Below are 25,296 nucleotides of genomic sequence, written 5' to 3'. Positions count from 1 at the left end.
ATTTAGGTTACCGCACCTTAAATGCTGACTGAGTGCTTTTCTATTTATGGATGGTTTGGCCGGCCGCCTCCGCGCCCACGCCTTCAGTTATCGCTTCGGTCCTCCCGAAGCTCTCTCATGCCCCGCGAGTGCTTCGGGGGCCTTCCCGCCGCCGTTCGCGACCGGTGACGGGACGGGGGTCCTCGATCGTCCATCTTCATCAAGCGTCAGTCGACTGCGTGTCAGGGGTCCGTGCGCGCTCTCGATTGGACGGCTCGCACCAGCGGCGTTTCCCTTCCCGCGCTCGGAAGCCAGCGTGCCGCGGCTGCTAAAAACGAGGCCCCCTCTTCGTCCTTCGTGCTACCTCGGCTTCATCCCCTTTTCTTGTTCGTTTCCCGCTTCGTGAAGCCTAGATTTTCTTTTTTTTTGTTTGTTTTTTTGTTTGTCAGAGCGCCGAGTTCAGCAGGCTCCAGCTTTTCAGTCCGCTCGTGTCGGCGCTTTCCGCGAGAGTAGTGTAAGACCGTAATCAATGAAGTAATCCGCGTGGGGATTTTCGTTCCACTCGTTATTGGCCGGACGCGGTGCAACAAACCAATTGGCAAGATATCCCGACAAAGTATGGGCAGGGGAGGGGCTCGATATCAGCTCATGCATCTGCGACGACAGCAACCGATGACGTCACGCATATTTGAACAACGCGAACGTGTAGCGCAATCTGCACCAAACAACGAGTTGTTTGAGTCCTTAAAGTTGGAGAGTCGCTGGAAAGCGCCTGGAAGAAAGATGTCAGTGGAGAGAAAAACCGTTAGGTTAAAAAACTTAATCTCGCAAAATAATAATACGCTTCGATCGACGTGTCTCGAGAGCACCGGTGTGCTTAACGACTCATTTGAGATTTTTTAATGTCGAATGTGTGCTGCAACAATTGATTGATTGTAGGGTTTAACGCGCCGACGCAACGCAGGCGATGAGGCGCGCCGTAGTGGAGGGCTCCGGATTAATTTTGACTGCCTGGGGATCTTTAACGTGCGCCGAAATCTCGTACACACGGGCGTTTCTGCTTTTCGCCTCCACCAGAAAAGCGGCCACCGTGGCCGGGAATCGAACCCACGTCCTCGTGCTCAGCAGCACAGCACCTTGGTCACTGAGCCACCGCGGCGGGTGCTGCAACAAACAACACAGTCCACATTATTCGCCGAATACCGAAGCAGAGGTGTACATGTGACGATGACGACGACGTTGTAGCTACAGCAGGTTGCTTTTCCTTTTCAGCTTCCAAGTTTGGGTTTACTAAAGGGAATGAGAAAAAAAAAAAATGGCTCTGGGTGTTTCCCTAAAATAATCGTCGAGCGCGCAAAACATAAAAACGAACCCAGCGAGCCAGTAGGGAAGGCAACAAGCGAACAAGCGAGCTGATAAGCTTGCATTTCTAGCACGTTGTGCGCATTGTGCTGCGAACTATGTTGTTACTTAGGCATGCTGTAGTTGAGCCAGCTGTATCACTGTGAGGTTCTAACGCGATACTGATAGGTTCAAAACTTTTTTTGGTAGTTCAAGTAGTCGACTAAGAAAAAACATAAAGATTTATTATGCCTCGAGTGTATGCAAACTACAGAAAGATATTGAAAAACTTTACGGGCCAGAAATTTTTACTGCTCTCTGAGGCAATGTGTACCATATAAAGAAAAAACCGGAGGGAAATGGTGAAAGAAATAAAAAATACCGTGCCACTGCTGACATACGAATTGTTCACGTTTTTGTAGTTCGCAAGTTTAGATGTTCTTGCTTTTTATGAAATTGCTGCAGAGCAGAATTCCCTTGTATGCCCTCTGAAAGATGAAAAATTGCCGTGTCAGAAAGTTTTACGACCTTTACTCTCTACGGTGTATGTTCTCACCAGCTGCCTGGAAAGCCAACAGACATTCAGGGCTTGGGCAGAGCAAAGAAAAAAAGATACTATGTGCAACAAAAGTGAGTAAAGCCTATTGTGAACCTGTTGCCAGCGTCTAGCATATCTGCGCTGCTATCGTCTGGCGTTCGGAAATGACGGCTATCTTGTTTAGCAAGGAAACAGTATTGCCCGTTAGTCACGAACCCATATATTTTCTAATTTAATCGACAATGTTCTAGATTTGACAGGATACCTCTGGGAATGCCTGTGTTCTAGGATAAATGTTCACAGACCAAACGCGTCCCATTCGTCCGATTCTATTCGTCCGCGGCACCCGATTCGTTGATTGTCGACTGAGCACGGCATCCGGTTTGACTGTCTGCTCGAGGGTTGTTCTTTCAAATGCTTATTGAGGGGTAGAAGTTTGCTCCAGGGGCACGTGGGGCGAAAGTCCGACGACGTTCAGTGTTAAGAATACGCATTTTCCAAACACGGAATTTAAGCGGTCCCGCACGCAAATCCAAACATTGGTTTCTTCGCGCTGCCAAAAGTATTTCGCTCCTAAAAATTATCTCAACAATCTCCGGGTTTGTATGCAGACTGGCAGTATTCATAATTCTGAAAAAAAAAAAACAAAAAAAAAACAGGTTTCTGGAACTGGGTTTTGTTTTGTAGCGTAGAGTTCACGTCTATTAAGTACATGTGAGATGCCAGTTTAACGAGGCGTAATTTGACGTCTCGGTATTATAAGGCAACAATTTAGGGCTTCACGAGTTTGTTGAACGTACAGTACGCTTTTGTAGAAGTTTGCGGTATATTTTTATATCCCCTGTCGTCTTCTATCTGAGATGTTGTGATACACGCGTCATCCCAGTAATTATATAGCACGTACCACCTTAGTGCCTAGTGTCATATTATTAACTCCCCCCCGATGCAGTCAACGTTCCCACGAGCCGACTTTGTTTCTTCTATAATTGGTTATGAGGACTTGTTGTCGCAGACTAAACCTGTCTATCGGCCTAATGAACGCCTAATATGCACATCCGCGCTCCCGAAATTATGCATGCCGAGGGCTTTAGAGCCGAGCCAGTGCAGGCTAGCCGGCTCAACATCACGCGCATGGTCATGCCACCAGTGCGACCCGACTTAACTAAGGCAGCAATTTGGTCGCAGCAACCGGACGAAACCTCGGAACGAGCAACTTCGTTCCGAGGTCCCGCGGCGGGCACCACCCAGTCGGGGGTACGCCAGGCAGGAGAGCCACTCCTTTCTATCACGCCCGTACACGCATTATTGCGCGGGCCTGGCCGCCAGGGCGCCTCTTGCAACTTGTTTTTCGTAGCCGCGCCATCATCCCGGCCGCTGCTGGACTGCAGCAAGCGGTCAACGCTCCCTGTCGCGCCAGCACTCGCCAGAGGGCCCGTGGCTGGCTAAATGAAAGCCGAAGAAGAATTCCGCCAGCCCGACTTTCGGGGCTTCGTCCGTGCCGCTCGAGGGCTTTTTCGCGCATATGAAGAGTTCGTGATCTATTAACGATCCGGCAAAGTGACGACGCCGGGGAGCGGACACGCTTGCACAGTGCGTGGCCGCTGTCCTTCGACGGGGGAAGGGAGGGGGCGCAGGGGAGGCTGTGACGGCAGCAAAAGCAGCAGCCACTCTCGGCCCGGGGCATGCACCAAGAAAGCGTGGCTGGCTCTGAAGGCACACACGCACGCACAAAAAGGAAAGAGCTAAGAAAGAAGCGAGGTGCAGGCCAGCGAAGGAAAGCGTTCTCTCGGAGAGGACCGGTTTCTTGGCGGTGATGCATCGACCCTCCTCGTGAATGGTCGGAAAGGGCGGAACGCGCGCAATTATTACGGGTTCATTTTCTCGGACTGAGGTTAGGCCAGGGAAGCGTGTCGACTCCAGAGGCAAGCGTGCGTGTACGGCGAAGGAGAAGGCGCGGTGGTGCCCGCCGAGAGGGGCAGCCCCTTCCCTGCACTGCTGCTGCAGCGGGCTCGGCCTGGAAGACTCCAATGATGCGCGAGTCGGCGATCCGCAGCCCGTGAAAGGCTGCCTCAAGTCGACGAGCGCTCACGTGTGACGGCCGGTGGAATGCATAAAAGCTTGCCAGACAGAGAGAGAGGCGAAGAGGGAGAAAGGGTTCAAGCGCCTCCGTTGATGGACAAGGCTCCCAGGAGACGCTAGGTCTTCCTTTCTTCTCGCGGACAGCCCGCCCATGATTGGTTGTTTCATACCTGGTGTCACTGATGTCTTTGTTTTTGCCGTGGTCGCTTCACGAGATGGCTCTATTGTGCGTCTTTTTTTCCACTGATGAAGCAAGTGGCGCCCTTTTCTTATGCCGGAGGTGATGAGCTGCTCCGTCACCACCTTGGGAGAAAAGCGGACGAGCGTAGAAGGGGTGCCGAGACGGAAAGCTCTCGCGCGCGGCTTTCCCAGGCGCCTATTCGTCTCGAAGAAATGAGACGCGGTGCGCACAGAAGCGAGTCGAACTTGCGAGTTTGTTTCACGGCCGCGCGGACGAGAAACTGGCCTAATCCTCGGCATCCTCATTTCCTTCCCCTCCATCGCTCTCTCTCTCTCTCTCTTATCCTTCCGGCTCTCGAGGTTCGTCGTCGGAGCGCCGGCAGCGCCTCCACCAAGCGGGTCGCTTCTTGTAGTTGCGCCCCCTCGGCTCCACTGAAGCTTCTCGGTCTTCGCGCCGTCCTCGCGAAGATTAATTTCTCAAGATTTACGGTCGCGACCTGGGTTGCGTTTTTTCCTTTGCGGGAGCGATTGTCTCTGGCGGCGGCGTTCCGCTCGCTGACGGGCTCATAATTTATTAATTCCGCCATTTACAAATTGCCGGCTGCCCTGAGGGTAAACAGCGCTGACTTTTCGTATCATTCTGGCGGGAGGTAACTCTTGTTTTCTCCTCTTTTGTTCCAGAATGGTAGGCACAATGGGACGCTTCGAATTGCTTGACCTACGACGGAAATACGTTATTGGTCCTCCTTTACTGTTGAAACTTAAAAAATAAAGAGCTCTCACTTCGGCAGATTCCACAAAGCGTGACTTGTTGGCATAAATGTGTTAATTCTGGTAGTGTTGGCGATCACATTCACGTGTACACACGTGCATGCGTACATGTATGGTACGGGCGAATTGTAACGGTACGTCGGTGTATATGTTGTTCATAGCCTATTTTTCCCTCAGCGTACCTGGGATCTCTCAACGCTTGTATGTGTAGTCCGATTCATTACGCCAATCATTACGCCAATGTTTGGAGTATCCAGCTCCTCTTTCGTTTGGAGCTAACCAACCACTCTAATAAATCAATATTTTTTCTCTCTCTTTCTCTCTCTCTCTTATAATATACTTACGGTTAGTAGCACAAAACCAGCGGAACTCCAAAGAGGAATGCATGAGACGGTGAACTAGCTGTTCGGAGTTATCACACATCCTTGTTTATCCTTTAGCGCAGATTTCCTTTTGACGGAAATAACTGCGTTGCAGTGGGCGCTGCGTTTGAGAAGAGTATGGCATAATATCCATGTTCGTGTTGTTTTGTGCCATGTGGTGATGGGGGACTCATGACAAATAAGGACCTTCCAGCCAGAACTGGGACATTTGAAATTGTGAGACTAGATGGTATCTAATGGTATATGCTCATTGCTTATCCTGAAACGCTTTTTCTATATGAAGAGCGTATGCTCCATGAAATCCCGCTAGAAAATTCCGACTGACCTTTTGAGACCATGATGTCGTACAGAATGCGTCATCTGGCCACGCGTCGCTTTCACGTGTCGCTTTTACAACAGCAAACACTGAAGGGTGAAAATCAGAATTTGCACCTTAGACAGGAGGTTACACGAGCTGCAGAATGCAGCGTGGCATCACGCCGCAGCCGCGGGGAAGCGGTGTTTCTGACGGCTCTGCCGCGCCAGTGACATTTTCCGAGGACAACGGTGGTACTGGATTTTGCACGAGTCCCTAATTAGGCGTTCATGGTCTGCCGTTGCTCGCAAAATGTGGGAGGAGCGTCGCCCTACATCTGCGGCTCCTTTGTGTCAGCTACACACGCCACGCACTTAGGAGTTATCGAATGCTGCGCTTCCTGTTCCAGTGATGTTCATCAAAAGAACGAGGTTCATTTTATCGGCATTCACCTTCGAACATGCTCAAATCTTGAAGTCATTATTGAGTTTTCATCACAACCGTTCTTGAGCGTTATATAACGTGTTATGTAAGGAGAAGAGGAGAAAAGTGAACGGAAAGGCCGAGAGGTTACCCAGGCTTAGAGGCCGGATTGCTACACGGCACCGGGAAAGGGGTGTTCAGGGGTTGAAGGAGAGGGCAGGCGAAAAAGAGGGGATAGGAGCGGGGCCGTGCACACACTTTAGTCCCTTTTTGGGCACTATAGTCTTTCACCCAAGCGTGTGTCCTTCGTGAAACCCAGAAGGGCTTTTGTTGCCTTCTGCGAGGTCGATGGTAGCGGTCGATGTCTTAGAATATTCTCTAGTTTGAACGGTTGATTGTCCAGTCGTCTGAGCTCGGCGGCCAAAACTCGTCTTTCCGATGAATACTGGGGGCAACGACAAAGCACATGTTCGTTTGTCTCTTCAACCTCGCAGGCGTATTAGGCATATATAAACGCGAAGATGTTAAAGTATAAAACTATAGAAGTCAACCAGCGCAACATAAACATAGTGCTATCATTTGCCACTTAAATATGTACAATACGTAGCTAATTGTAAATTATTATCCGCAGTTGAAACAAAGGGACCGGAACAACGTTTACAGTATCACACAAGGCGTTGACAGAATTTTTGCAGATGCGTATTTGTGTTGGACGACAACTCTCTCATTTTGAAGTTATGAGGCTGGCAGCTTGGGTGCAATGTCGATTGCAATAAGAACAGTTGGGATGCTAACAGCGACGAACTAGGGTTCACTGACTATCAGTAAAACTAACCGCGACACGATAAATAAGCAGCTTGATAGCGCGGAAGGAGCTGGGATTGCATGCACATCACTACTGCAGATAAAAAATGACACTAAAAGAGCTCTTGTGTATAGCTTCAGCGGATGTTAAATGGGCTCTTCAGGCAATTTTCTGTTTCCAAAAATTATGGGAAACTTACTGCATTATATGTTCTTCGTCGCGCTCTTGCTCATCTGCAGTTAGACGTCTTTCCTTTTCTTTTCTCTTTTTATTTTCTGCAAACTAGTTATGGCATCCAGCGCCCATACAACTTCACCGCAAAGCAGCAAGGGGATTCCTACTGTCCGCCAAGCTATTACGTCGCTACACGCATTCGCAGCAGAGGAGCTAATGTGAGGAGTGGGAGCCGCAGCAGCTCTTTTTTTTTTTTTTTTGTTCCTGTCAATTAAGTGTATACTGAGCGGAGTTGAGCAGATTTGTGCGGTTTAAATGCATCCGAACGTAGTTAGTGGCGCCGCTCGCTGGGAGCGCGCCACTCAGAGTCCTCTTATTTGTTTTTTTTTTTCTTTTTCTGTTCGGCGCTTTAACATATTCATCATTTTTGTTACAAGATTTCGCCCATTTTCCTCCAGATTTGTATTACTTGCTTTCACAAGAAATCACGGCAACGTGTACATTTAATTAAAATAACCATGATATTAACAGCACGCAATTATGTTCTGCCTCAGATAAGCGTATTCCCTCAGATATTTGTTTGCGCTTAGCAATGTTGATAGATATGAGTCACAGTAGTTTAGAAAGGGATTTCATGTATACACTTTGCGTTTATACTCTTTGCTAAGTCAAACATGACTTTTGCAATGTTATACCGTCCTACGGGAGCTGGAAATTACTTTAAAAAAGCGGCACCGAAAAATTGACCCCCCCCCCCCCCCCCTTACCACCCAACACAAACACACACAGAATCCTGCTGAAGTTACTTTAAGTCACCTCACTGGTAACGTCCCTTATATAAGTGGTGCCCAGTCTCAATTCCGTTATATAAGAGGTTCCAACAGAAATATTTTCCGTGACGAAACTGCGCTTCCACGCCAGGGTATACGCTTCCCGTACAAAAAGAGAGTACAACATGGCTGTTCTCTTCACCGCATCACAAGCCACAGGTGGCTTGCGAGGCATTGCCAGTTGAATAAATCTTCCAATATGGCAGTTTCCGTGCAACATGCGCTTACATGTCGAACCGGCTATAGCACTCCCCGCATCTGCAGTTACAAGCGGTAGCGTAGTAATCACAGTCATGTACAAGGCTATAAATTTTGCCCCAGAGAATATAAAAAAAAAATCTTTCGTTTACCGGCGGTGAATGCAGCCGAACGCAATGACACTGAAGAGGCAGCCGACCGCGTTGTTTGATGTGCCGTGTTGATCACAAAGCTCGCTTACCTCTTGCTGCAGGATGTCCTCTATTTTTTCTTATAAAGGTTTGAATTTGTCTATTTCGGTCGTAAGTGAAAATATTCGTCGACGAGATTAAGGGAATATGCAAGGATTATGAATTATATCAGAACTCAATAGCACCGAGAAAAAAAGCTGAAAAGCTTTTATTTGTGCTGCCGAGGGCAGGTTTACAAAATAATACGAAGAAATAGAAGCTTGCTCTTAGCATTGCTTCGTACGTGTTTAAAGTGGCGTTCCCATTGTGGTGGTGTTTTGAAAAACATGTTTCGTGCGTCATGATATTGGCCCGACAACAGGAAAAAAATTGAAATAATGTGAGCAACTTTAAGCATGCCCTGCGCCACCACATTCAAGTCCGCGACTTGTCCAGCTAAATCAAAGCAACACCTGACTATTATAATGCACACCCCTTATTTACTTTAATGTTAGAAACTGCTATACAAACGGTGTACTAAATGGAGGTCGCATCAAAATTAAACTCGACAGAAAGAACGTTAGTACATTACGGATTTGTCAAAGTATACAAAATTGCCTGCACACAGGCTGATTCCGGAATTTGCGCGAAATGTTGATTTTTAATATCAACAATGAAAAGAACCGGTACAAAAACAAAGCCCTGCGGAACACCCGCTTCCATCAACGCCTTTTTTGTTTTGTAGTTTGTGTGTTTGCCTGTGTGTCTATTGTGGGAGGGGGCGTCTTAAAAACAATTCAGCCGATTAGTGCGAGGTTGACTTAGGACTGCTTCAAGGCTTGTTGTTTCCTGCTAGAGAAAAACAAGGAAGAGTGTAATTAATTTCACTAAACACCAAAACTTGCTTTCGGCTAAAGAAACCGCTGGCTTTGCAACAAACACGCCATTATATGAGTGGCTGTCCTATTTTATTTCCCCGAAAGCACCAGCATTACGTTCATGAAAAAATACAGAAAATGAGGCATGGTGACGCAGGCAGGCGTTTTTTACACCCATGCTATTGACGGTGAGAGAATTCCACCACGTGTTTACTTGTTGTCGCTCTATGCTTGAACGAACCTACACGAAAATGCACGAGTCCATTCTTCGCAAGAACCGGAATCAAGGCGCAGAATTGTGCGAAAAAAAAAGAAGAAACAGACGGTGGGTGGTGAAAGGAAAAAAAAATACGTCGACACACGCATAATGCCGGAAGATATCAGCGCGAGATTTCGTCTTTGCAAGGACGTACACACGCTGGCAGCGTGGTGGTGGTCTGTGATTTAGCACCATTAGTCGACGACCACACACGCACGTACATGGAGGCAGGAACACAGGTATTCGCGGACGCTCATAGCACACCGCTACAAAAGCGTTTTTTGATGATGAGGCGAAGCAGAGCCAGTGTCCGCTTCTTTCATCTCTTTTCCTCCCCGTGAAAACACGCCTTTGGGCCCTAATGCGTTTCTTTTTCCTCCTCTGTGCAGACGGCGTGAACGCCATGGGTGAGACGAAGCGGCAGCGGACGTCGTACACGCGGTACCAAACGCTGGAGCTCGAGAAGGAGTTCCACTTCAACCGGTACCTGACGCGGCGGCGGCGCATCGAAATCGCGCATGCGCTCTGCCTCTCGGAGCGCCAGATCAAGATCTGGTTCCAGAACCGGCGCATGAAGTGGAAGAAGGAGCACAAGATGGCCAACACCATTCCACCCCAGATCCCGCAGGTGATCCCAGACCACCATCCGCACATGCACGGCGAAACCAAGGCGTGGGCAGGCCAGTTGCTGCCATTCTCATAACGAGACCCGTTTGTTTGTTGCTCCCCCTCCCTTCTCCAAATGCTCCGGGTTCGCTTCTTCCCCGCTGTTCCTCCGATGGGCCCAGAGACGGGACTCGGAAGAGACGAGAGAAGGAAAGAGAGAGACAGTCAGTGCAAGAAGAAATCGACCCAGAGGGTTGGTCCGCTCGTCCTGTTGCTTTCACGCCTGTGTTTTCGCGTGGGCTCGCGGTTTGAGACGCGTCCACGAAGCCGTCATGAGTTTCTTTAAACTTCCCGCGTGGCGACATTGCGCTACTCCCGTGGGGACGAAACAGAAGCCATCGCGTGAACGCCGAGCATAACTTTAGGGGTGTGATTCCTGACAAAACTTCCACGTGCGACCGTTCTCACTATGCTCGTTTGTTTTATGTTTTGTTTCGCTGTTACGTAAGTATCTGTCAGCAAAGTTCCCGTCGCGCACGGCGTCCTACTCAGGGGTTTTAATGCGTCCTGGAATGGCCACCACCAAGAAGGCGCATTGTTTTTGTGTTCTGACTTCGCAATAAGAAACGAGCTTGGCACCAGTTTTATTGGGTAAACCTGGTGTAGATAACGGAAGTGATTGCTTTACCAATCTTCTCAGAACTGTCGTAGGCACCCTACTGTGACAAAATTTTCGAGATTTATTCGCTTCGGCGGTACGTTTCTCGTTCTGCCGTGCATTGCCGGAATTGACTCTGAAGTTCCCGAAGATGAATCAGCCGACTAACTTAGTTAAAACCAGCTTGTTCTACCCTGTTTAACGCATGCCTACGCTCGCTGTTTCGTCACGGAAAATGTGTCTGTCAGAGTCGCTTATATCACGGCACTGAGGCTGCCCACCGCATATATGCGGGACGTTATCCGGGAAGTGACTAAAACTGTACGCAGGCGTCGTTGCGAGGCCACTCCAGGGCATATTGCAATACTCATTCCTTCCTATATGGGCCGCGACGGGGCTCCAATTTTAACGCGCGCGTTGGCTTCTGTTTCACCATACCCCTTCATCCTCCCCCAGCCCTCGTCAGTCGCCGCATTTGGAAACAATGCCCAAACCTTGCTTGATTTCGGCAGCCATGTGCTTACAGAGCTTCTTCTTTTTCACTTCTCTCGGAGAACACGTTTCCACGACCAGTAATGAAGACGCTAAACAGTTGACCATTAAGAAAAAGAAATGAAAGAAACTGTCGCGAAGTGCACACTCTTTCGAAGGAAGCTAACCAGGCGCGGGATCCAACTAGCGCCATCTGGCGCCGCTTGTCCAACATCGTGCGTTAACTTCTGTCACGTGGTGTATCTCGCTCATATGGCTACTTAATTTCGTGGTTTGGAGGGTTACCAGTTTTAAAGTTAAAGAAAAAACTCGCAGCTGTGAAACACCCCAGCTTTAGGGCATTTTTGTATCTGGCACATCGATCAAAGTTTCTGCGAAATACTGTTTTTATCAGCTACAGCTAAACGAATTTAAAATAAGGACGAACCATCAACGCAAACAACGTTTTGCAACGTTTTGATCTCAACGTTTTGATGCAACGTTTTGATCTCAATGCTAAGCCTAATCGGCAGCTCTTATTCACTTGCTCGACTAAAAAAAAATTACGTTCAACGCGTCCTCTAAGCAATCCACGTGTTGCCAGAGCTTTTGCGGGATGACTTCGCTGGCGTTTCCCAGGCTCGAAAGAAAACCTCACTCGTTCCTGCATTTCAGATCCACCTGCATACTATATCTAAGTGAAAAGGAAACTAGCGGCGGAACATCTAAGGCTATCCTCATTCCAAACAGGACAGGTTAGCCGCCATCATCTCGCATGCTGTGTCCGTGCAAATGGAGCATACAAAGATTCCGGAAACAAACAAACATGAGAATGACAACGACTGCCCTCCCCACGTGCGTGGTGATCGACATGCTGGGAAAAGCAGAGCTAAGACCGTATTTCAGCTTCAAAACAACGAAAAAGGGAACGCGAAAATCGCGAAGAAAAAAAAATTGACTCCCCTTCAAAGTGGTCCTTAGACGAGAAACACATTCAGCTTCATTTGAAACGGGGGAACGTCAACCAAAACTGTGCTAGCGATCCGGTCAAGGAATAGCTTTTTCCCAGATGTGCATGTGTGGTGACACGAACACCATGATGAAGCAAAAAAGAAGACAGAAAACCGAAACAGAAGGAGGCAACAGACGACGAACACCGTCAAGCTCGCAATAATACCTGACTCGTGCGGTGCTAGCTGCGCCACCGAGCAAAAACGTGACCGACGAAGTGCATTCACTACCAGCACCTCTACTACATCGCCCGAACGTCGTCGCATCGAAACTTCGAGCCTGCAGGAAAAGACACCCAGCCCTGCCGCCGAGGAGTTCGGCAGGAGGCATCTCATCGTGGGACACGCCTCCCGACGAGCTCCACGTACAAGAATTGAACTGCATTCCAACGCGTTCCCCGACCCGAAGCCTCGCACGCGTGTGTGCGCGAGAGCCCTGATTCCGTTCGACAGTGTCCTCGACTCGTCGTCACGTCTGCGAGCGAGCAGCCTTCGACGGTTATGTGAAGAGACACACGCCTCCCGTGTTCCTGCGCGCCCAGAGCGAACATTCCGAAGCGCGGCCACGAGGGGGCGGAGCGACAGACCGCATCACGCATTTTCATCCGCGATTTGTGCCGTGTGCAACGCCAGCTTCAGGGACGAGAACACACCCACTTGGAAACGGCGTCCGCTTTCCGGCGCAGGGATATGCGACATCGCACCGGTTGGTGGCACCAAAATATGTGTGTTTGTGCTAAAACAAACAAACAAACAAAAAATACGCAGAAGGAAAATATATTTATGTATAAAGTGTGTGTGATCTGTAAAGATACGATGATGGGAAGAAGGACCGGTGGGAGGGAAAAAAAAAACAAAAAGAAGGGGGTTTGGGGTTGTAAACACACACACACACATAAGCACACAGTGTACACAGTCGCAGCTGCGCGGAAAAAGAATATTCAATGGGACGATGTGACCATAAACGTTCGCTCCATTGCTGTGCGGCCTCCACCGTCGATGTGTGTATCGCCTCCTCTCGTGCGCGCTGGTCACGTGATCATTGTGACGGCGTTCTACACAAGACGGGCCAATGAAGAAGGTACTGTACCCCAGTGCAACGAGAGCTGGCTTTCAGGCCACGACGATAGCGACGCTGAGAGTTGGTGGCGGTGTGTTGTCTTTGGCTTGGTGATGCGGAGATGAATGCAGGATATGAGTGGCGCAGGACAAGACTAAACATGTTCGGTTATCTTCGGTGGGCACGACACGGGTTCTTGAGCATAATACAGCGTGGGATGGTGTGTCGTACTGCTGATAAGCGGATGTGCAGAGGAGGTTGGGAAAAGAAATTGAACACGGGCGAAGACGAGTTTAGACTGCAAGGTTGAGAAGAGACAAGAAAAGGAGTGAGGCTAAAGGGGTGAGATAGAGCTCCGAGTGCTCTTTTGTTTTGTCCCATAGTTTCTGTCCCCTAGCAGAACGTTGTAATAAGATTCTTACTATTGTACATTGTTTTCCTGAACTGTTGTTGATGATGACAGCACGTTGCAAAAGGTGCTGCCGTAGGTTTCGTTTTTTGTGAACTTTCTGTGTTCGCGTCGCATTTACGGCTCAGCCGATTTGTGTTTCTGTCGTTTCTTGACGATTTTTATACTCTCCTTTGGGACTGCGTGAAAATATTGACCCTGCGTTGAAGTTTTTTTTTTTTTTTCTGATGTCACCATTTTTGTGTCTCAGGTTTTACGCTAACAGTGAAGGAATACCCAACGAGAAGGAATTTTGTAAAATATTTTATTTTTACACCGTCACACGTTGTTACCTGGATCTTTTCGGATAAGTCTCGCGTTTGTTTTTCAAGATAGCGGTTGTGAACTTTCTTCTGTACATAGCATTTCTTGTGTGCGGTTTTCTTCCCTTTCGCCTCCAGAGTACGAATATGTGTTTGCTCATTTTGTGGCTTGTCTTAGTTTATTTTCTTCTCTTTTTGAGAAGTGAGCCGATCATGTGTTACAAAGTCATTCAAGAAGGAAAGAAGGAAGGAAAAAAACAGATACCACGAAACGGATGGATCTTCAGAGGCAGGCAAAAGATAAGTGTGGTGCGTGCCATATAGTTATCTATTTGCAGATCTCTCCTTAGAGTGCTAATTTATTGCATTGCATTTACCATAACCTATGAAACTGTATGGCTTGCTCACAGCGACCCGGCTTCTTATTAGAGTTTCGTCCCACATGCATAATACATGGGTCAGCGTGCGATTGGTCCAACCCTTGTCGGAATCACTAACTAGCAGCTAAACACAGCTTCCATAAGGACGTGCACCTTTATCGCGTTATATTAGTAGGCCTAAATTGGTAACGTGGCATTTTAAAGTGTCCCCGAATTGCGTAACAAATCCTCAGTTTCCTGTTTGTGTTATTTTGCATTGCAACACTTTCTCCGTGATATGTTCTTCCAAGTCAACTCAGACACTTCCCCTAAAACTTGTCTGTGACCTCCGCCTATGCACGCATTGAAAGGGGAGCAACAAACTTTCCTCACTTTCCGAGCCAACCGAACGCGCTCTGCCCGTTTGGAAAGGGCGGTGCATCGAGCAGGGTCGACCAATCGCACGCTGACGCTGCCCATCTCACATTTTGCTTGTGTATAGAGCGCCAAGTGAACGGCGAATCCTCTCAACCCGAATTATTTCAAGAAGGAAATCTGAAGTCTGTTTTCAGATATATATATATATATAAGAATATAAATATATATATGTATACAAACACATTACTATTTATGTAGTGCTTTCCATCCACATTCATTTTAGTGGGAGGCGTATGTGAGCGACGGCGTGGGGATCGTTCCTCCTTTCATCGCGGTGCTGAGGGGTGTTTTCTGCCTACGCTTCTTTGGTCTGTCGGAACCCGTTTTTACCGTCATACGACGGAGAATGTCAAACGCAAACCGGTGTTATGTTACTGACAAAACTTTGGAGCTCACTTTAGTTGACGTTTCTTTTGCCCAAAATACGCATAATTAGTTAAATCGAGTTAAAACTCGCCGAAATTTTTGATAGTTTGCGTGTTGGTGACTTGTTGCTCGATGGTGCCGTTACCGTCCACGTTCGCCCTCAAGGCGCTGCTGGAAGGCGACAATTACGCAATCTGTAGACTCGAAATTCAGTGAGCAATAGTCAGCACCTTCAAATGGCAGCCAAATTAGCTTCTTCGGCCATATTTTGTTGCGGTCATGTTGCCCAAGGCTTCTTTTTTTTTTTTTTCGAATTCATCGGAAAAGCACATAAATCGTGACTGACATTTTCGAATCATAACGAGTCCAATAAAAAAAAAACGAAATAAAAAACATCGCCCCACTGGGTCCGCAGGAAAAAAAAAACTGACAACTGTCCAGCAAACAGCTCTCCTTTGGCTGAAGAAATGTATGGGCGGGATGAGGAAGACATGGTCACTCGCGATACTGCTTCGTGATTGGCTGTCGCCTTGATCCACTGTCAAACATTCGTGCAGCGGTGGGCCCGCTTTTCGCCAGTATACAGGGCAACAGCCCCAATCTCACAAGCGGTTTTCGACTAAACCGAACTGTTCCGCTTCCGAACTGACAATTCGGAGCCCAGTCCTTCACGCATGCGCACTCGTACGTGCACAGCAAATGCAGCAAAGTCCGCTCAGCACCGCGGACGCCGCCGCTCAACCGGTGTAAGGTTCGGTAGTCATGCGGAGGAAAAAGCAGCGCGTGGTTCGGTGCGTGCCACCCGGCCCCAGGCAGAGAAGTTGGTCGGACGTAAAACACGCGGTTGCGGAGCGCCCTGTTTTCTCGAGTGTTGTACATGTCTTCTTAGGATGCGTAGAGTCGGCAGCAGAGAGCGCGCAGTGGTGAGCGAGAGGAGGAGTGGCTATTTTTAGAACTCAGCAGTCGGCAGCGCAGATGAAGGAAAAGGTTCTTAGCGTCCGTTGTCGTGTGTACCGAGCCGTCGCAGGCCGAGCCGCGTGCCCTTCGTACCCTGTAGCGGGCGGAACACGCGCGCTCGCCGCCGCGAGAAGTGTCGTAGGGCGGCGGGAGAAACCCTCTGTAGCGAGTGAGCGAGAGAGAGAGAGAGAGAGAGAGAGAGAGAAAGAGTGAAACCGCGCGAGAGAATGGGCCTTTCAGACTTCTCTGTAAATATTTGATACCCGTCATCAGGACCGCAGCAAGCATCAGCAGCTATATACTTATAAATACTGCAGACAGACACCCACACACCCACACAAAAGCGCGCTACGCAACGTCAGACGAGGAAGACGAGAGAAAGAAAAATGCACGTTGCTGCATCGACACCACATCCATGTCGCATTCCATTGTTCACGCGGTAAAGAGAAACACTGTATTGACGTGAGTCTCCCCCACCCCTACCTTTGTTCTGTCATAATTCATGGTGTTGTACTTTTCACTGTTTCCCCTGGTCTTAGCGTGTAGTTTCGTCGCCGCGAGTGTGTGTCGGTTTCCGTTATCGCGCGCGCCTGATGTGATGCGGCCTTGTGGTGTAAGCGCGTGTACGCAGACAACTGCGGGTGGTGCAAAGGTGTAAAGTTGGTGCTGGGTTGGGCTAAGAGATGCTGTCTTTCCGGACCTGCAGCGGCCGCGGTTCGAAAGCCGCTTGCGCACGTGAAGGAGCACCTTGTCGAGGCAAAATTACGTACGGAAAGAGGGGGAAAAAAATGTCTGAAAGCCTGTTAATGTACTCATACGTTGGTGATTTAAAAACAAGAACCGGGTCGTTTTCACCTTCTTGATATACCAGTGCATTACTTGGAAGTCATGAACTGTGTATGAACTAAGCTGTCATTAAAACGTGGTTGATGTCACAGAATGACGATGGCTTCGGCTGTTCTCAATGTTCGTTGCTACATGACTAAAGTGTGTGTTTTACATGTTGCTCTTACATAGCCACTGCATACATTATGCACGTTCACGGGCAATTTCATGTAAAATAATATTTTCACCCCACATGTCCAGAAAAAGTGCACAGAATAACGAATCACCTACATAGTGGGGAAATGATACCCGTTTTAACGAAGTATTGCTTATAACGAAACCAGTTTCTTGCCTCGATCGCTGTGTTATAACGGACGGCTACTGTATTTCGTAGGTAGTTCCGCAAAGTTCACAAGAGCCAATACCAGCTCTACAGTTGTAAAACAAGAATTAACATCCCTGTCGTATCGTGTAATGTTCGCTAACACTGGTATCTTGCAATGACTCGCACCAAACAAGGGCACCAAAAACCCGTTCCCTGTAGTCAGTAGCATCGCATGCAGAGTTGCCCTGATGCGTAGCCACAACACTACAGACACAAGGAAATAATAAAATACGTTTAGAGCGAGTGACTTCAGCCGAAAATGTATTGCTCTCCTTTCAGGAAGCCGGCACGGGGGTGCGAAGTTTTCTAAAACGCGTGAAATCAGCGCTGCCGCCTCACGTCAATAGCAGGAAGCGGGGGGAAGAGAAACCCGAAAAGCTCGCACCGAGGGCGACCAGAGAACGTCTGCGCAACCCCCCGAAAAAACGCATTGATCCATGACGAGTGCGCGAAGCGGGAATGGCAACCTTTCCTGGTCGGCGAGATCCAATCAAACCAAGACTCGATCAAAACGCCACCCTTCTCCCTCCGAGCCGCCTCTCGCCCCGCGTAGAGTCCGCATATACGCGAGGGGTTCGCACCGCGGCACCCCGTGACTTCCTTCCTCACGGCAGGGTTGACGGCGTGCGTCCAGGAGACGAGACGTGCCTGGAGCGCTGAAATGCGCGCAACAGCCGACCGCTCCAACTTCAGCGGAGGAAAGAAAAGCAGCAACAAAGACAAAAGTTGCTTCTTCCGCGACGATTCCGGGGCAGCACGCTTTCCCGTGCGCGGGGTATGCAGAGCTTCCCCGAGCGATTCAGCGCCCGCCAGTGTCTGCGCGTCCCCCTAGCCGCGCGTGCAGCGCGACTGGCGTACGAAACCATACAGCGCTCGGCGGCGGTCGCGTGTTTCTGTCGCCGTGCGGCCACCGGGCGAAGGAGAGCGTGCAGCGGCGGGCCTGGCCCTTTTTGAATTCCCGTCACGGCTCGGAAAGGGACGACAGCGACAACAACAGACAGTCCGCCGCGCTCTCCGAGCCTGCTTCCCAGCCGAGCATGCCAGCCGGAAGGGAAAGGGGGCGGACGGAAAGAAAGAGCTCGCCAGGCACGCTCTGCTAGAAGAGAAGACGCGAAGCAGCAAGAAAAAGAGTGCGCCGAGCGAAGAGAGGAACGTTATTCGGCCGCGCACAAAAGCGCTAGGCGACCAAGTAGAAAAGGCCGTACGCGCCACGCAGCCCCGGCGTGGTCCGTCTCTGCCGCCGTTGCGGCCGACGCTGGCTGGCTGGCTCGCTCGCTGCGTGCGCGCCACGACGACGTCGTCGTAGCAAGGCCGGCACGGCCGACAGCCAGGGCAACGTGCGGCTGCGGGCCGCGGAGACGGGAAACACGAAAGGACGTGGACTGTTCTCGCTCCATTTTTTGTTTTCTTTCGCCCTCTCTCGCTTAGTTCTTCCGTCCTGCTTTTTTTGTGTCCATTCCTCGCCGTGGTTGCGTTCCGAGTTCCTTCTTACGTTGGCGGTTTGATTTTATTTTTCTCTCTTTCACCCGAGAGCTGTCGTATCTCGATGCTTCTGCTACGGGCACCCGTAGCACCAGCTCAGCAAACTTTCAAAGAAGCCCTGAGGACAGGCGAGCAGCGAGCAGCCGCGTCATGGAGGGGAAAAAAAAAGATAAGCGAAAGAAAAAAAAGGAGCACGTCAGAAGGAGGAGGAGCCCACGAATATTGTAACAGCGTTGATTTATGGCCCAAGTTCCGTGTCACCTCTTAGAGGCGCATGTGCGTGTGTGTATATATACAGATGGATATATATATCCGTCCCCGTAAGCTGTTCTGACTGAAGAGTGCCCGTCGAGCTTTATATTTGCGCGGCGCGGGTTTTTCTGTCGTTCGTTTGCGTGCCACGGGTTTCGGCGCTGACATGTATACCCGAGTCTCCTCTCGCTATGCGCATTTTTGTTCACCCGGGCCCCACGTGTATTGATCCTGTGTACAGGCTGTCGAGCCGCGGTTGCTCCCGCTTCAATGCGGTGTCAGCGAGAAAGGAAGGAAGATGTTTTTTTTTTTTTCTCCGAGCGTTGCTTGAACAGAGCTACCGCTCTCAAAGGCTGTAGCTACGGCTTTTAAGCTTAATCAGGTGCCGCTAAAACGAAACGGAGGCGTCCAAAATATCGAGAGAAACTCTCTTCGACCCTATGACACTAGAATAACGCCTGCATCCTTTGCGTGAAATTGATGGATGCTTTGGCGGAGTTGATCAGGGCGAGTAAACATATTTGCCTTAATTTTTAACTGAAAATTTTTGCGCAAACTCGTATAAATTTGAGGGAATGCGCTGCATGCTGATTTATCGTATACTTCGCCGACAGCTCCGCTTTACTCGCCGTATTCTTTTCCTAACTCGGTATATCAAAACGTATACATTGAATGCCGACGTGGTGTCTTTCATAAGACAAAAATGTAGCGACTCTGGAACGGGAATTATCGGCAAAATGCGTAAGCCGCTCTGTCATACATCAATGCCCCAAAAGTTGGCTTCACTACTATACACAAATGCATTGCTGCGAGTACACTTTACCAACGTAGGCAGACTAAGAAGCTAAGAAGGTAAGAAGCTCCTAAGGTAAGAAGGTAAGGAGCTCCTAAGGTAAGAAGCCTCTAGAAACTTTAATGAATTATTAAAGACGATAATCTTCCTTGGGCTACCTAAAACGCGAAAATTTTGGTCTGTCTGTCTGTCTGTCTGTCTGTCTGTCTGTCTGTCTGTCTGTCTGTCTGTCTGTCTGTCTGTCTGTCTGTCTGTCTCTGACTCGATTCAGCCACCCAGCCAAAGTGACACATAAGGTGCACAAGCGGTTTATAAACCTAAAGCCGTATCTAAACGCCTAAGTCCGGTGGCAATGTTCATACTTGTCAATAGCCTCTGGCGGCATTTTAAGAAATCAAATGGTAAGAGTTACGAAATGTTCTATTAGATAGGTTCCGTGTTCCGCTTGGAACGCATGTGGAGAAGGCAACGTGGTTCTATATAAACGTTGAAGTAGAGCGCCTCGATTCACGCGCGTCTCCGCCGTACGGCAGTGCTTCCATCGAGGCAGCTGGCCTGGAGCAGTGAAACGCGGTAAATTTAAATTGACTTGAGCAAAGCTCCAGCGTGTTTACCTGGGTGGAGCGCGACGGGACAGGAACAGCATGAGAGGTGAGCGAGAAAGCGAAGGGAGGCATTTACCTGGCAAATGTCGACGAAAGACTATCGTCTTTTGTCGACATTTGAAACGAAAGTAGAAAGATAGGGGGTCAATTTTTTCTAAAAGGCTACATGTGTCCAAAAGCAGAGCTGAACACCAACCCCACTCAAAGTCTGCTTCTCAACTTTACAGACATTCATTGCCGGGAATACATATTTTGGTGGATACATAAACAGCTTTTAAGTAAAATATGAAGGGCAGTTTCTTAAATACCTACATAAAACCTCCTTCACCTTTACAGAGCGCTATACACCTAGCCATGGCGTAACCATGAAGGAGGGGGGGGGGGGGGTGTTTCAGTGTCGAAACACCCCCGAAATTTGCGTATGCAAAATAATGACATTGTTTCAGCGTCCCGTGCAGAATCTCTTTCTTTTTCTTTTATTTTTGTTTTTCCGGTGGCGTGTAACACCCCCCGAAATATACTTCTAACTACGCCACTGCGCTGACCTGTTTTAAAGTCGGCTTCACTTCTTAATACAATTGCCTTGGCAGGAAGACGTCTTCAATGGGCACTATGAGCCGTCTAGTATGAGAGAATTAAGAATTTTATTAATAGAATTTTCTTATGTGGCGAAGGCGTTATCAAGCGTTATTCATACACGCAAACAGGTAAGTTGCCGCGTTGAGTTCAGCTAGAAATTCTACGCGTTATTTAAAAAAAAAGGAAAAGGTTGCAGAACCAAATTGTACACTTACTGATATCTTCCATTTATTTAACCCGCAGCTTGTACCCTCCGATATACCCTGCCGCGAAAAGTCACCTATAAGATACACAACCAGTTCGCTTCAATAGTGTACTTCAATGGCAATCTTTTATTTTTCTCTATCGTGCCCCAGAAAGCAGTTGACGCTTCCAAAAACGTGTTCACGCCACCTGTTCTATATTTCACGCGCTTCTATGTTATCTTTTTGTCTGCAGCTGTTTCTTTTTCAGGTGAACATTTCCGCCACCGTGCCTTGATAACAATTATGCGGCACCCGTTTTCAAGGCAAACACGCAGCGTGCATGGGTGCGTGCAAAAAGCGCCGATCGCAGGCGCATGCTAATTCCTTTCCTGTTATACCTCGTTACGCGAACATAAAGATACGACGGGACGCACGCAAATTTATAAGTATCACGCCGCCACCATTTAATTCATTGCAGCGATCGCGTGGCTTCCTTCTCAAGTGTGCAGCGCGCGCCTTGGCGTCCGCGACAGGGTTGTATTCGGCCGGAAGCCCCGGTGCTCACCCGGGCGTGTCGGGGCGCAACCGCCGAATTCGCGCTGCTCGGCGCGGCCGCAAAGGATGCACGTTTCGCAGCCGACCTGCATCGCCTGGCGACCCGACTTTCCAGTTTCCGGAATTCATTACCGATAAGCGGCACAAGAGAAAGAGCAAAGCGTGGCGTCTGCGCCGCATCCTTCCCGCGAGCAATAAATGCGCAAACGCGGCTTCTAGGGTCGTTATTCTTTTGGCGTGACGGTAATTGCCTCATTCAGGTTTCCTAGCGCGACGGCTTTCAGTATATACGCGTGTAAACAACGCCGCTCACTTTTTTTCCCCCTGCGGCGTGGTGTCTAGAACAACAGTTGCCGTCGGTGTAGTGATCTGATCTAAAAGGGGAGAATAAACAGTGAAATTGCGTGCAGACGTGTTGCATATCGCGAATGAAAACACGCACAAAAATATATCAGGCTACGTGCGACGAGGCGTCCCTGATTACGGTGAGCCTATGGAGTAAATGCTCGTTAAAATGAAATCGTTTTATTCTAAAACTCGCTTTATTCGAAGCCGGCAATAGTTTCCACAGCAGTGCACTCAAAGAGTTTAGAGGTTATAACGAAGCCACTTTTCTGTCCCAAGCACTTTGTTATAAGAAAATTTAAAGCCGTTCCACTCAATGTGAAAGCTGTCGGAAGTGCGGAGCAGTGATTCGTCATAATGGTCTGTAGCGTTGTTATCCGTTAACTGCTACCACCCAACGCAATTGAAATTTCCCGCCTTCGCAGTGCTCACGCCCTCTGCCTGAAACTGCGCCAGCGAGAGTTCTGTTCTTTTTGTGCTTGCTTTTCCTCGATCCCGCACGTGGCGGCGTTGCACTGCCACTTTTTTTTCACTTACTATCGTAAAAACCAACGCAACGAGCGTTCCTAACTAAATGAAAGCGGGCGCTGCCGGTTAATCACGTATATTTTGCTTCAAACGTACCTACAGTTTTCTTTGTGCTAAACAACGGGGAGGTGTATGACAAGCGCCAGCGGTCCGCGAGTTTCGAAACGCTTATGACTATATAAACCGCTTGGCTTTCGAACCTCTCTCTGGGTTTCACCGCGATGACAGCCGCTACGACAGAAGGAGTGAGGCTCTACTTTGGTGCAGGAGTGAGCTAAGACGACAAGGAGAGCCCCTAAAGTGCTCTGCACTTAATATATGCGACGAGTACACACTCTAAGCAACAGGACCATCGTGTCCCCCGTCTGCTACACGTTGTTTACCTGGATCCATTTCAACCGCTTAAACCAAGTGTGTACACAAAAGTGCCAAGTCCTTACGAATAGAAATTTTTGTTTCGTGAAGTTTAGTTGAATTTCCCGCTTTCCCGACCACCCGAACTAAAACCAAGGGCTGGACAGGACGAATAATAAGCAGCGCTGGACAGCCGAGGATCGTCACCTTACTTGGGTAAGGAAGTAGCAGTTTTACTTGGGAGTCACGATGACAGATAAGGCCGCATTGTGGACACACTCCCGTACACGGCAGGACGGCTGAGCCAGACATCTCTAGTCTCTCTACACCCACTCCACCATGTCACTTCAGGCAAGCACAACGGTGGAAAGCTCTGTCACTGCGTAGGGCAGTTAGTCGGCCAGACAATATAAAAGTGATGGTAAAAAATAGGCACACGCATGTAGGACTCTAAAAAAAAAAAGCTTTCAAAAAGAAAGGGAGAAGGACAGAGTTTGATTGAGTGCAAAGAGAGGGAGGTAAAAGAGTGTAGGCTGTACGATCTGGTGGAGGGCAGACACAGCGAGCAAGGACAAAAAATTCTCGAAGCAAGGCCCCGTACCCGTCTCGCCAAACCATTTCCGCGAGCTTTTCGCTGGTGCTTCGTCTTCTTACCTCGTCGGCCCCAAGTTTCGTCACTTCACCCACGCTTCCGATTTCGAGCGTCCGGCAGGGCTGGGCCCCTGTTTTGCTTGCAAACGTGTGATCTGTACCGTGTTTCCGCAGCGCTCTGTACGTACAAGAGAAAGAAAAGTCGATTAACCGTGCTGCTAGCTGAAAAACACGTTACATACTTCCTAGCACGTAGGCTTACCTCAAACGGGCTTAAACTGTGAGGAAAAAGTCGATTAACCGCGCTGCTACCTGAAACACACGTTACATACTTCCTAGCACGTAGGCTTACCTCAAACGGGCCTAAACTGTGAGGAAAATAGGATGCATAAGTGCGATCGGCGAACGCGGGACGTATCGTTTAAAATTCAAAAAAAAAAAAAAAGGTGGCTGCTTGCTAATTCCTCTTTTACTTGCGGAGAATTTGCTAAATCCCCAAATTTATTCATTTTGTCAGATTATAAATAATTTACTAGCACGCGAGCACATACACAAACATAGGTGCACACAGACATGTTTACATACCTACATCCATAGTATTAAACATCATGCATGCATGCATGAATACATACATACATACATACATACATACATACATACATACATACATACATACATACATACATACATACATACATACATACATACATACATGCATGTAAACATGCATACATACATACATACATACATACATACATACATACATACATACATACATACATACATGCGTGCGTGCCTGCGTGCATGCATGCACGCATGCAAACAAACATACATGCGTGTATGCATGCATGTATACTGCATATATTTTTGCAGTCAGCCTTGATAGAGGTAGGTGCCGTGATGGAGCAACGTCCTTGCTTATGATGAGTCAATCATGCGCGTATATGGACGGACACTGTCACATGTTTGCCCTCGCACAAAGTTAAGAACGCACGAGCCCGAATCCTGCTGTTATAAATAAGCGGTCGCCCGTAGCTCTCCGTTTGATAAACGACCCGTTGTTTTTCTCTTCTTTCGTTCGCCACTGAAAGCTTCCAACCGCGCGCGTGTATATACGTTATGCACGCGACGACGCGGCGTATCGCATAAATCAGAGAAAGGCCGTTTCATTTGCGTCGTCGTCCGAACTGGAACGAGTGTGAATTCTGGGGCGGGGCGCGCTGATTGCTTTTCGATAGGAACCTCCCATTGGTCTGCCGGCCGCAAACACAGTTTTTCACTGCCAGCGCACCCCGCAGCAGCGTGTTGCAACGCCGCCGCTCAGGCCAGCCAGTCCAAGCTCGGTCTCAACGCGCTGCATTGGAAAGCGTGATTAACGACTCCGCGGCCAGCTCGTTTCGTGCTCAGGGTCAACAAGTTTCGACAGAACTCGGAGCGGAAGCCTGCAGCCATCGCGTGCGCGAATCTTTTGTTGCTACACGCGCGCACGCACTCGCTTCTGTTCCATGCGAGCATTTGCCGGCCGCTGAGGCGTATGAGGTACGCGATTCATAACCGCCCCTTCACGGTTTGTCTTTCTTGGCCGGTCACTCATTCGACGTCAGACGTCTGCTGGTGGCCAATCATAAGGGCCTTCTCCACGCACCTTCTTAAGGAGAGCCACATTCGGAACCTCCCTGAAACGCATGCCTTCTGTCACGCATTTAACTTAAGACAAAGATGACAGATGAACGTGCGTGCAGGTTTGTATTTTTGGATGTTTTCTCTATTCGTTTTTTTCCTGGTACGGAAATGACACGAAACACCAGGATGAGCTGACATGCGGTGAGACACTATACACTTGAACGTTCAGATAAGCCTCGCAGTGGCATTTCCGCG

At 48.9% G+C, this 25,296-nt stretch overlaps 1 protein-coding gene across 1 annotated transcript in view; it reads left to right on the top strand.

Moving 5' to 3' along the window:
- The window catches only part of LOC144178896 (uncharacterized), a 72,222-nt gene extending 55,340 nt beyond the window's left edge, over positions 1–16,882 (top strand). The window contains exon 2 of the mRNA XM_077707041.1: positions 9,693–16,882. Within this exon, the coding sequence (XP_077563167.1) occupies positions 9,693–10,006 (314 nt within the window). The 3' untranslated portion in view covers positions 10,007–16,882. The remainder of the gene's footprint in view (positions 1–9,692) is intronic.
- Positions 16,883–25,296: the final 8,414 nt, after the last annotated feature.

The sequence above is a fragment of the Haemaphysalis longicornis genome, unplaced genomic scaffold (assembly GCF_048455015.1).
Source record: "Haemaphysalis longicornis isolate Haplotype H1 unplaced genomic scaffold, Haemaphysalis longicornis Haplotype H1 scaffold_4, whole genome shotgun sequence".
Taxonomy (NCBI): domain Eukaryota; kingdom Metazoa; phylum Arthropoda; class Arachnida; order Ixodida; family Ixodidae; genus Haemaphysalis; species Haemaphysalis longicornis.
This window is presented reverse-complemented; position numbering and strand designations above follow the sequence as displayed.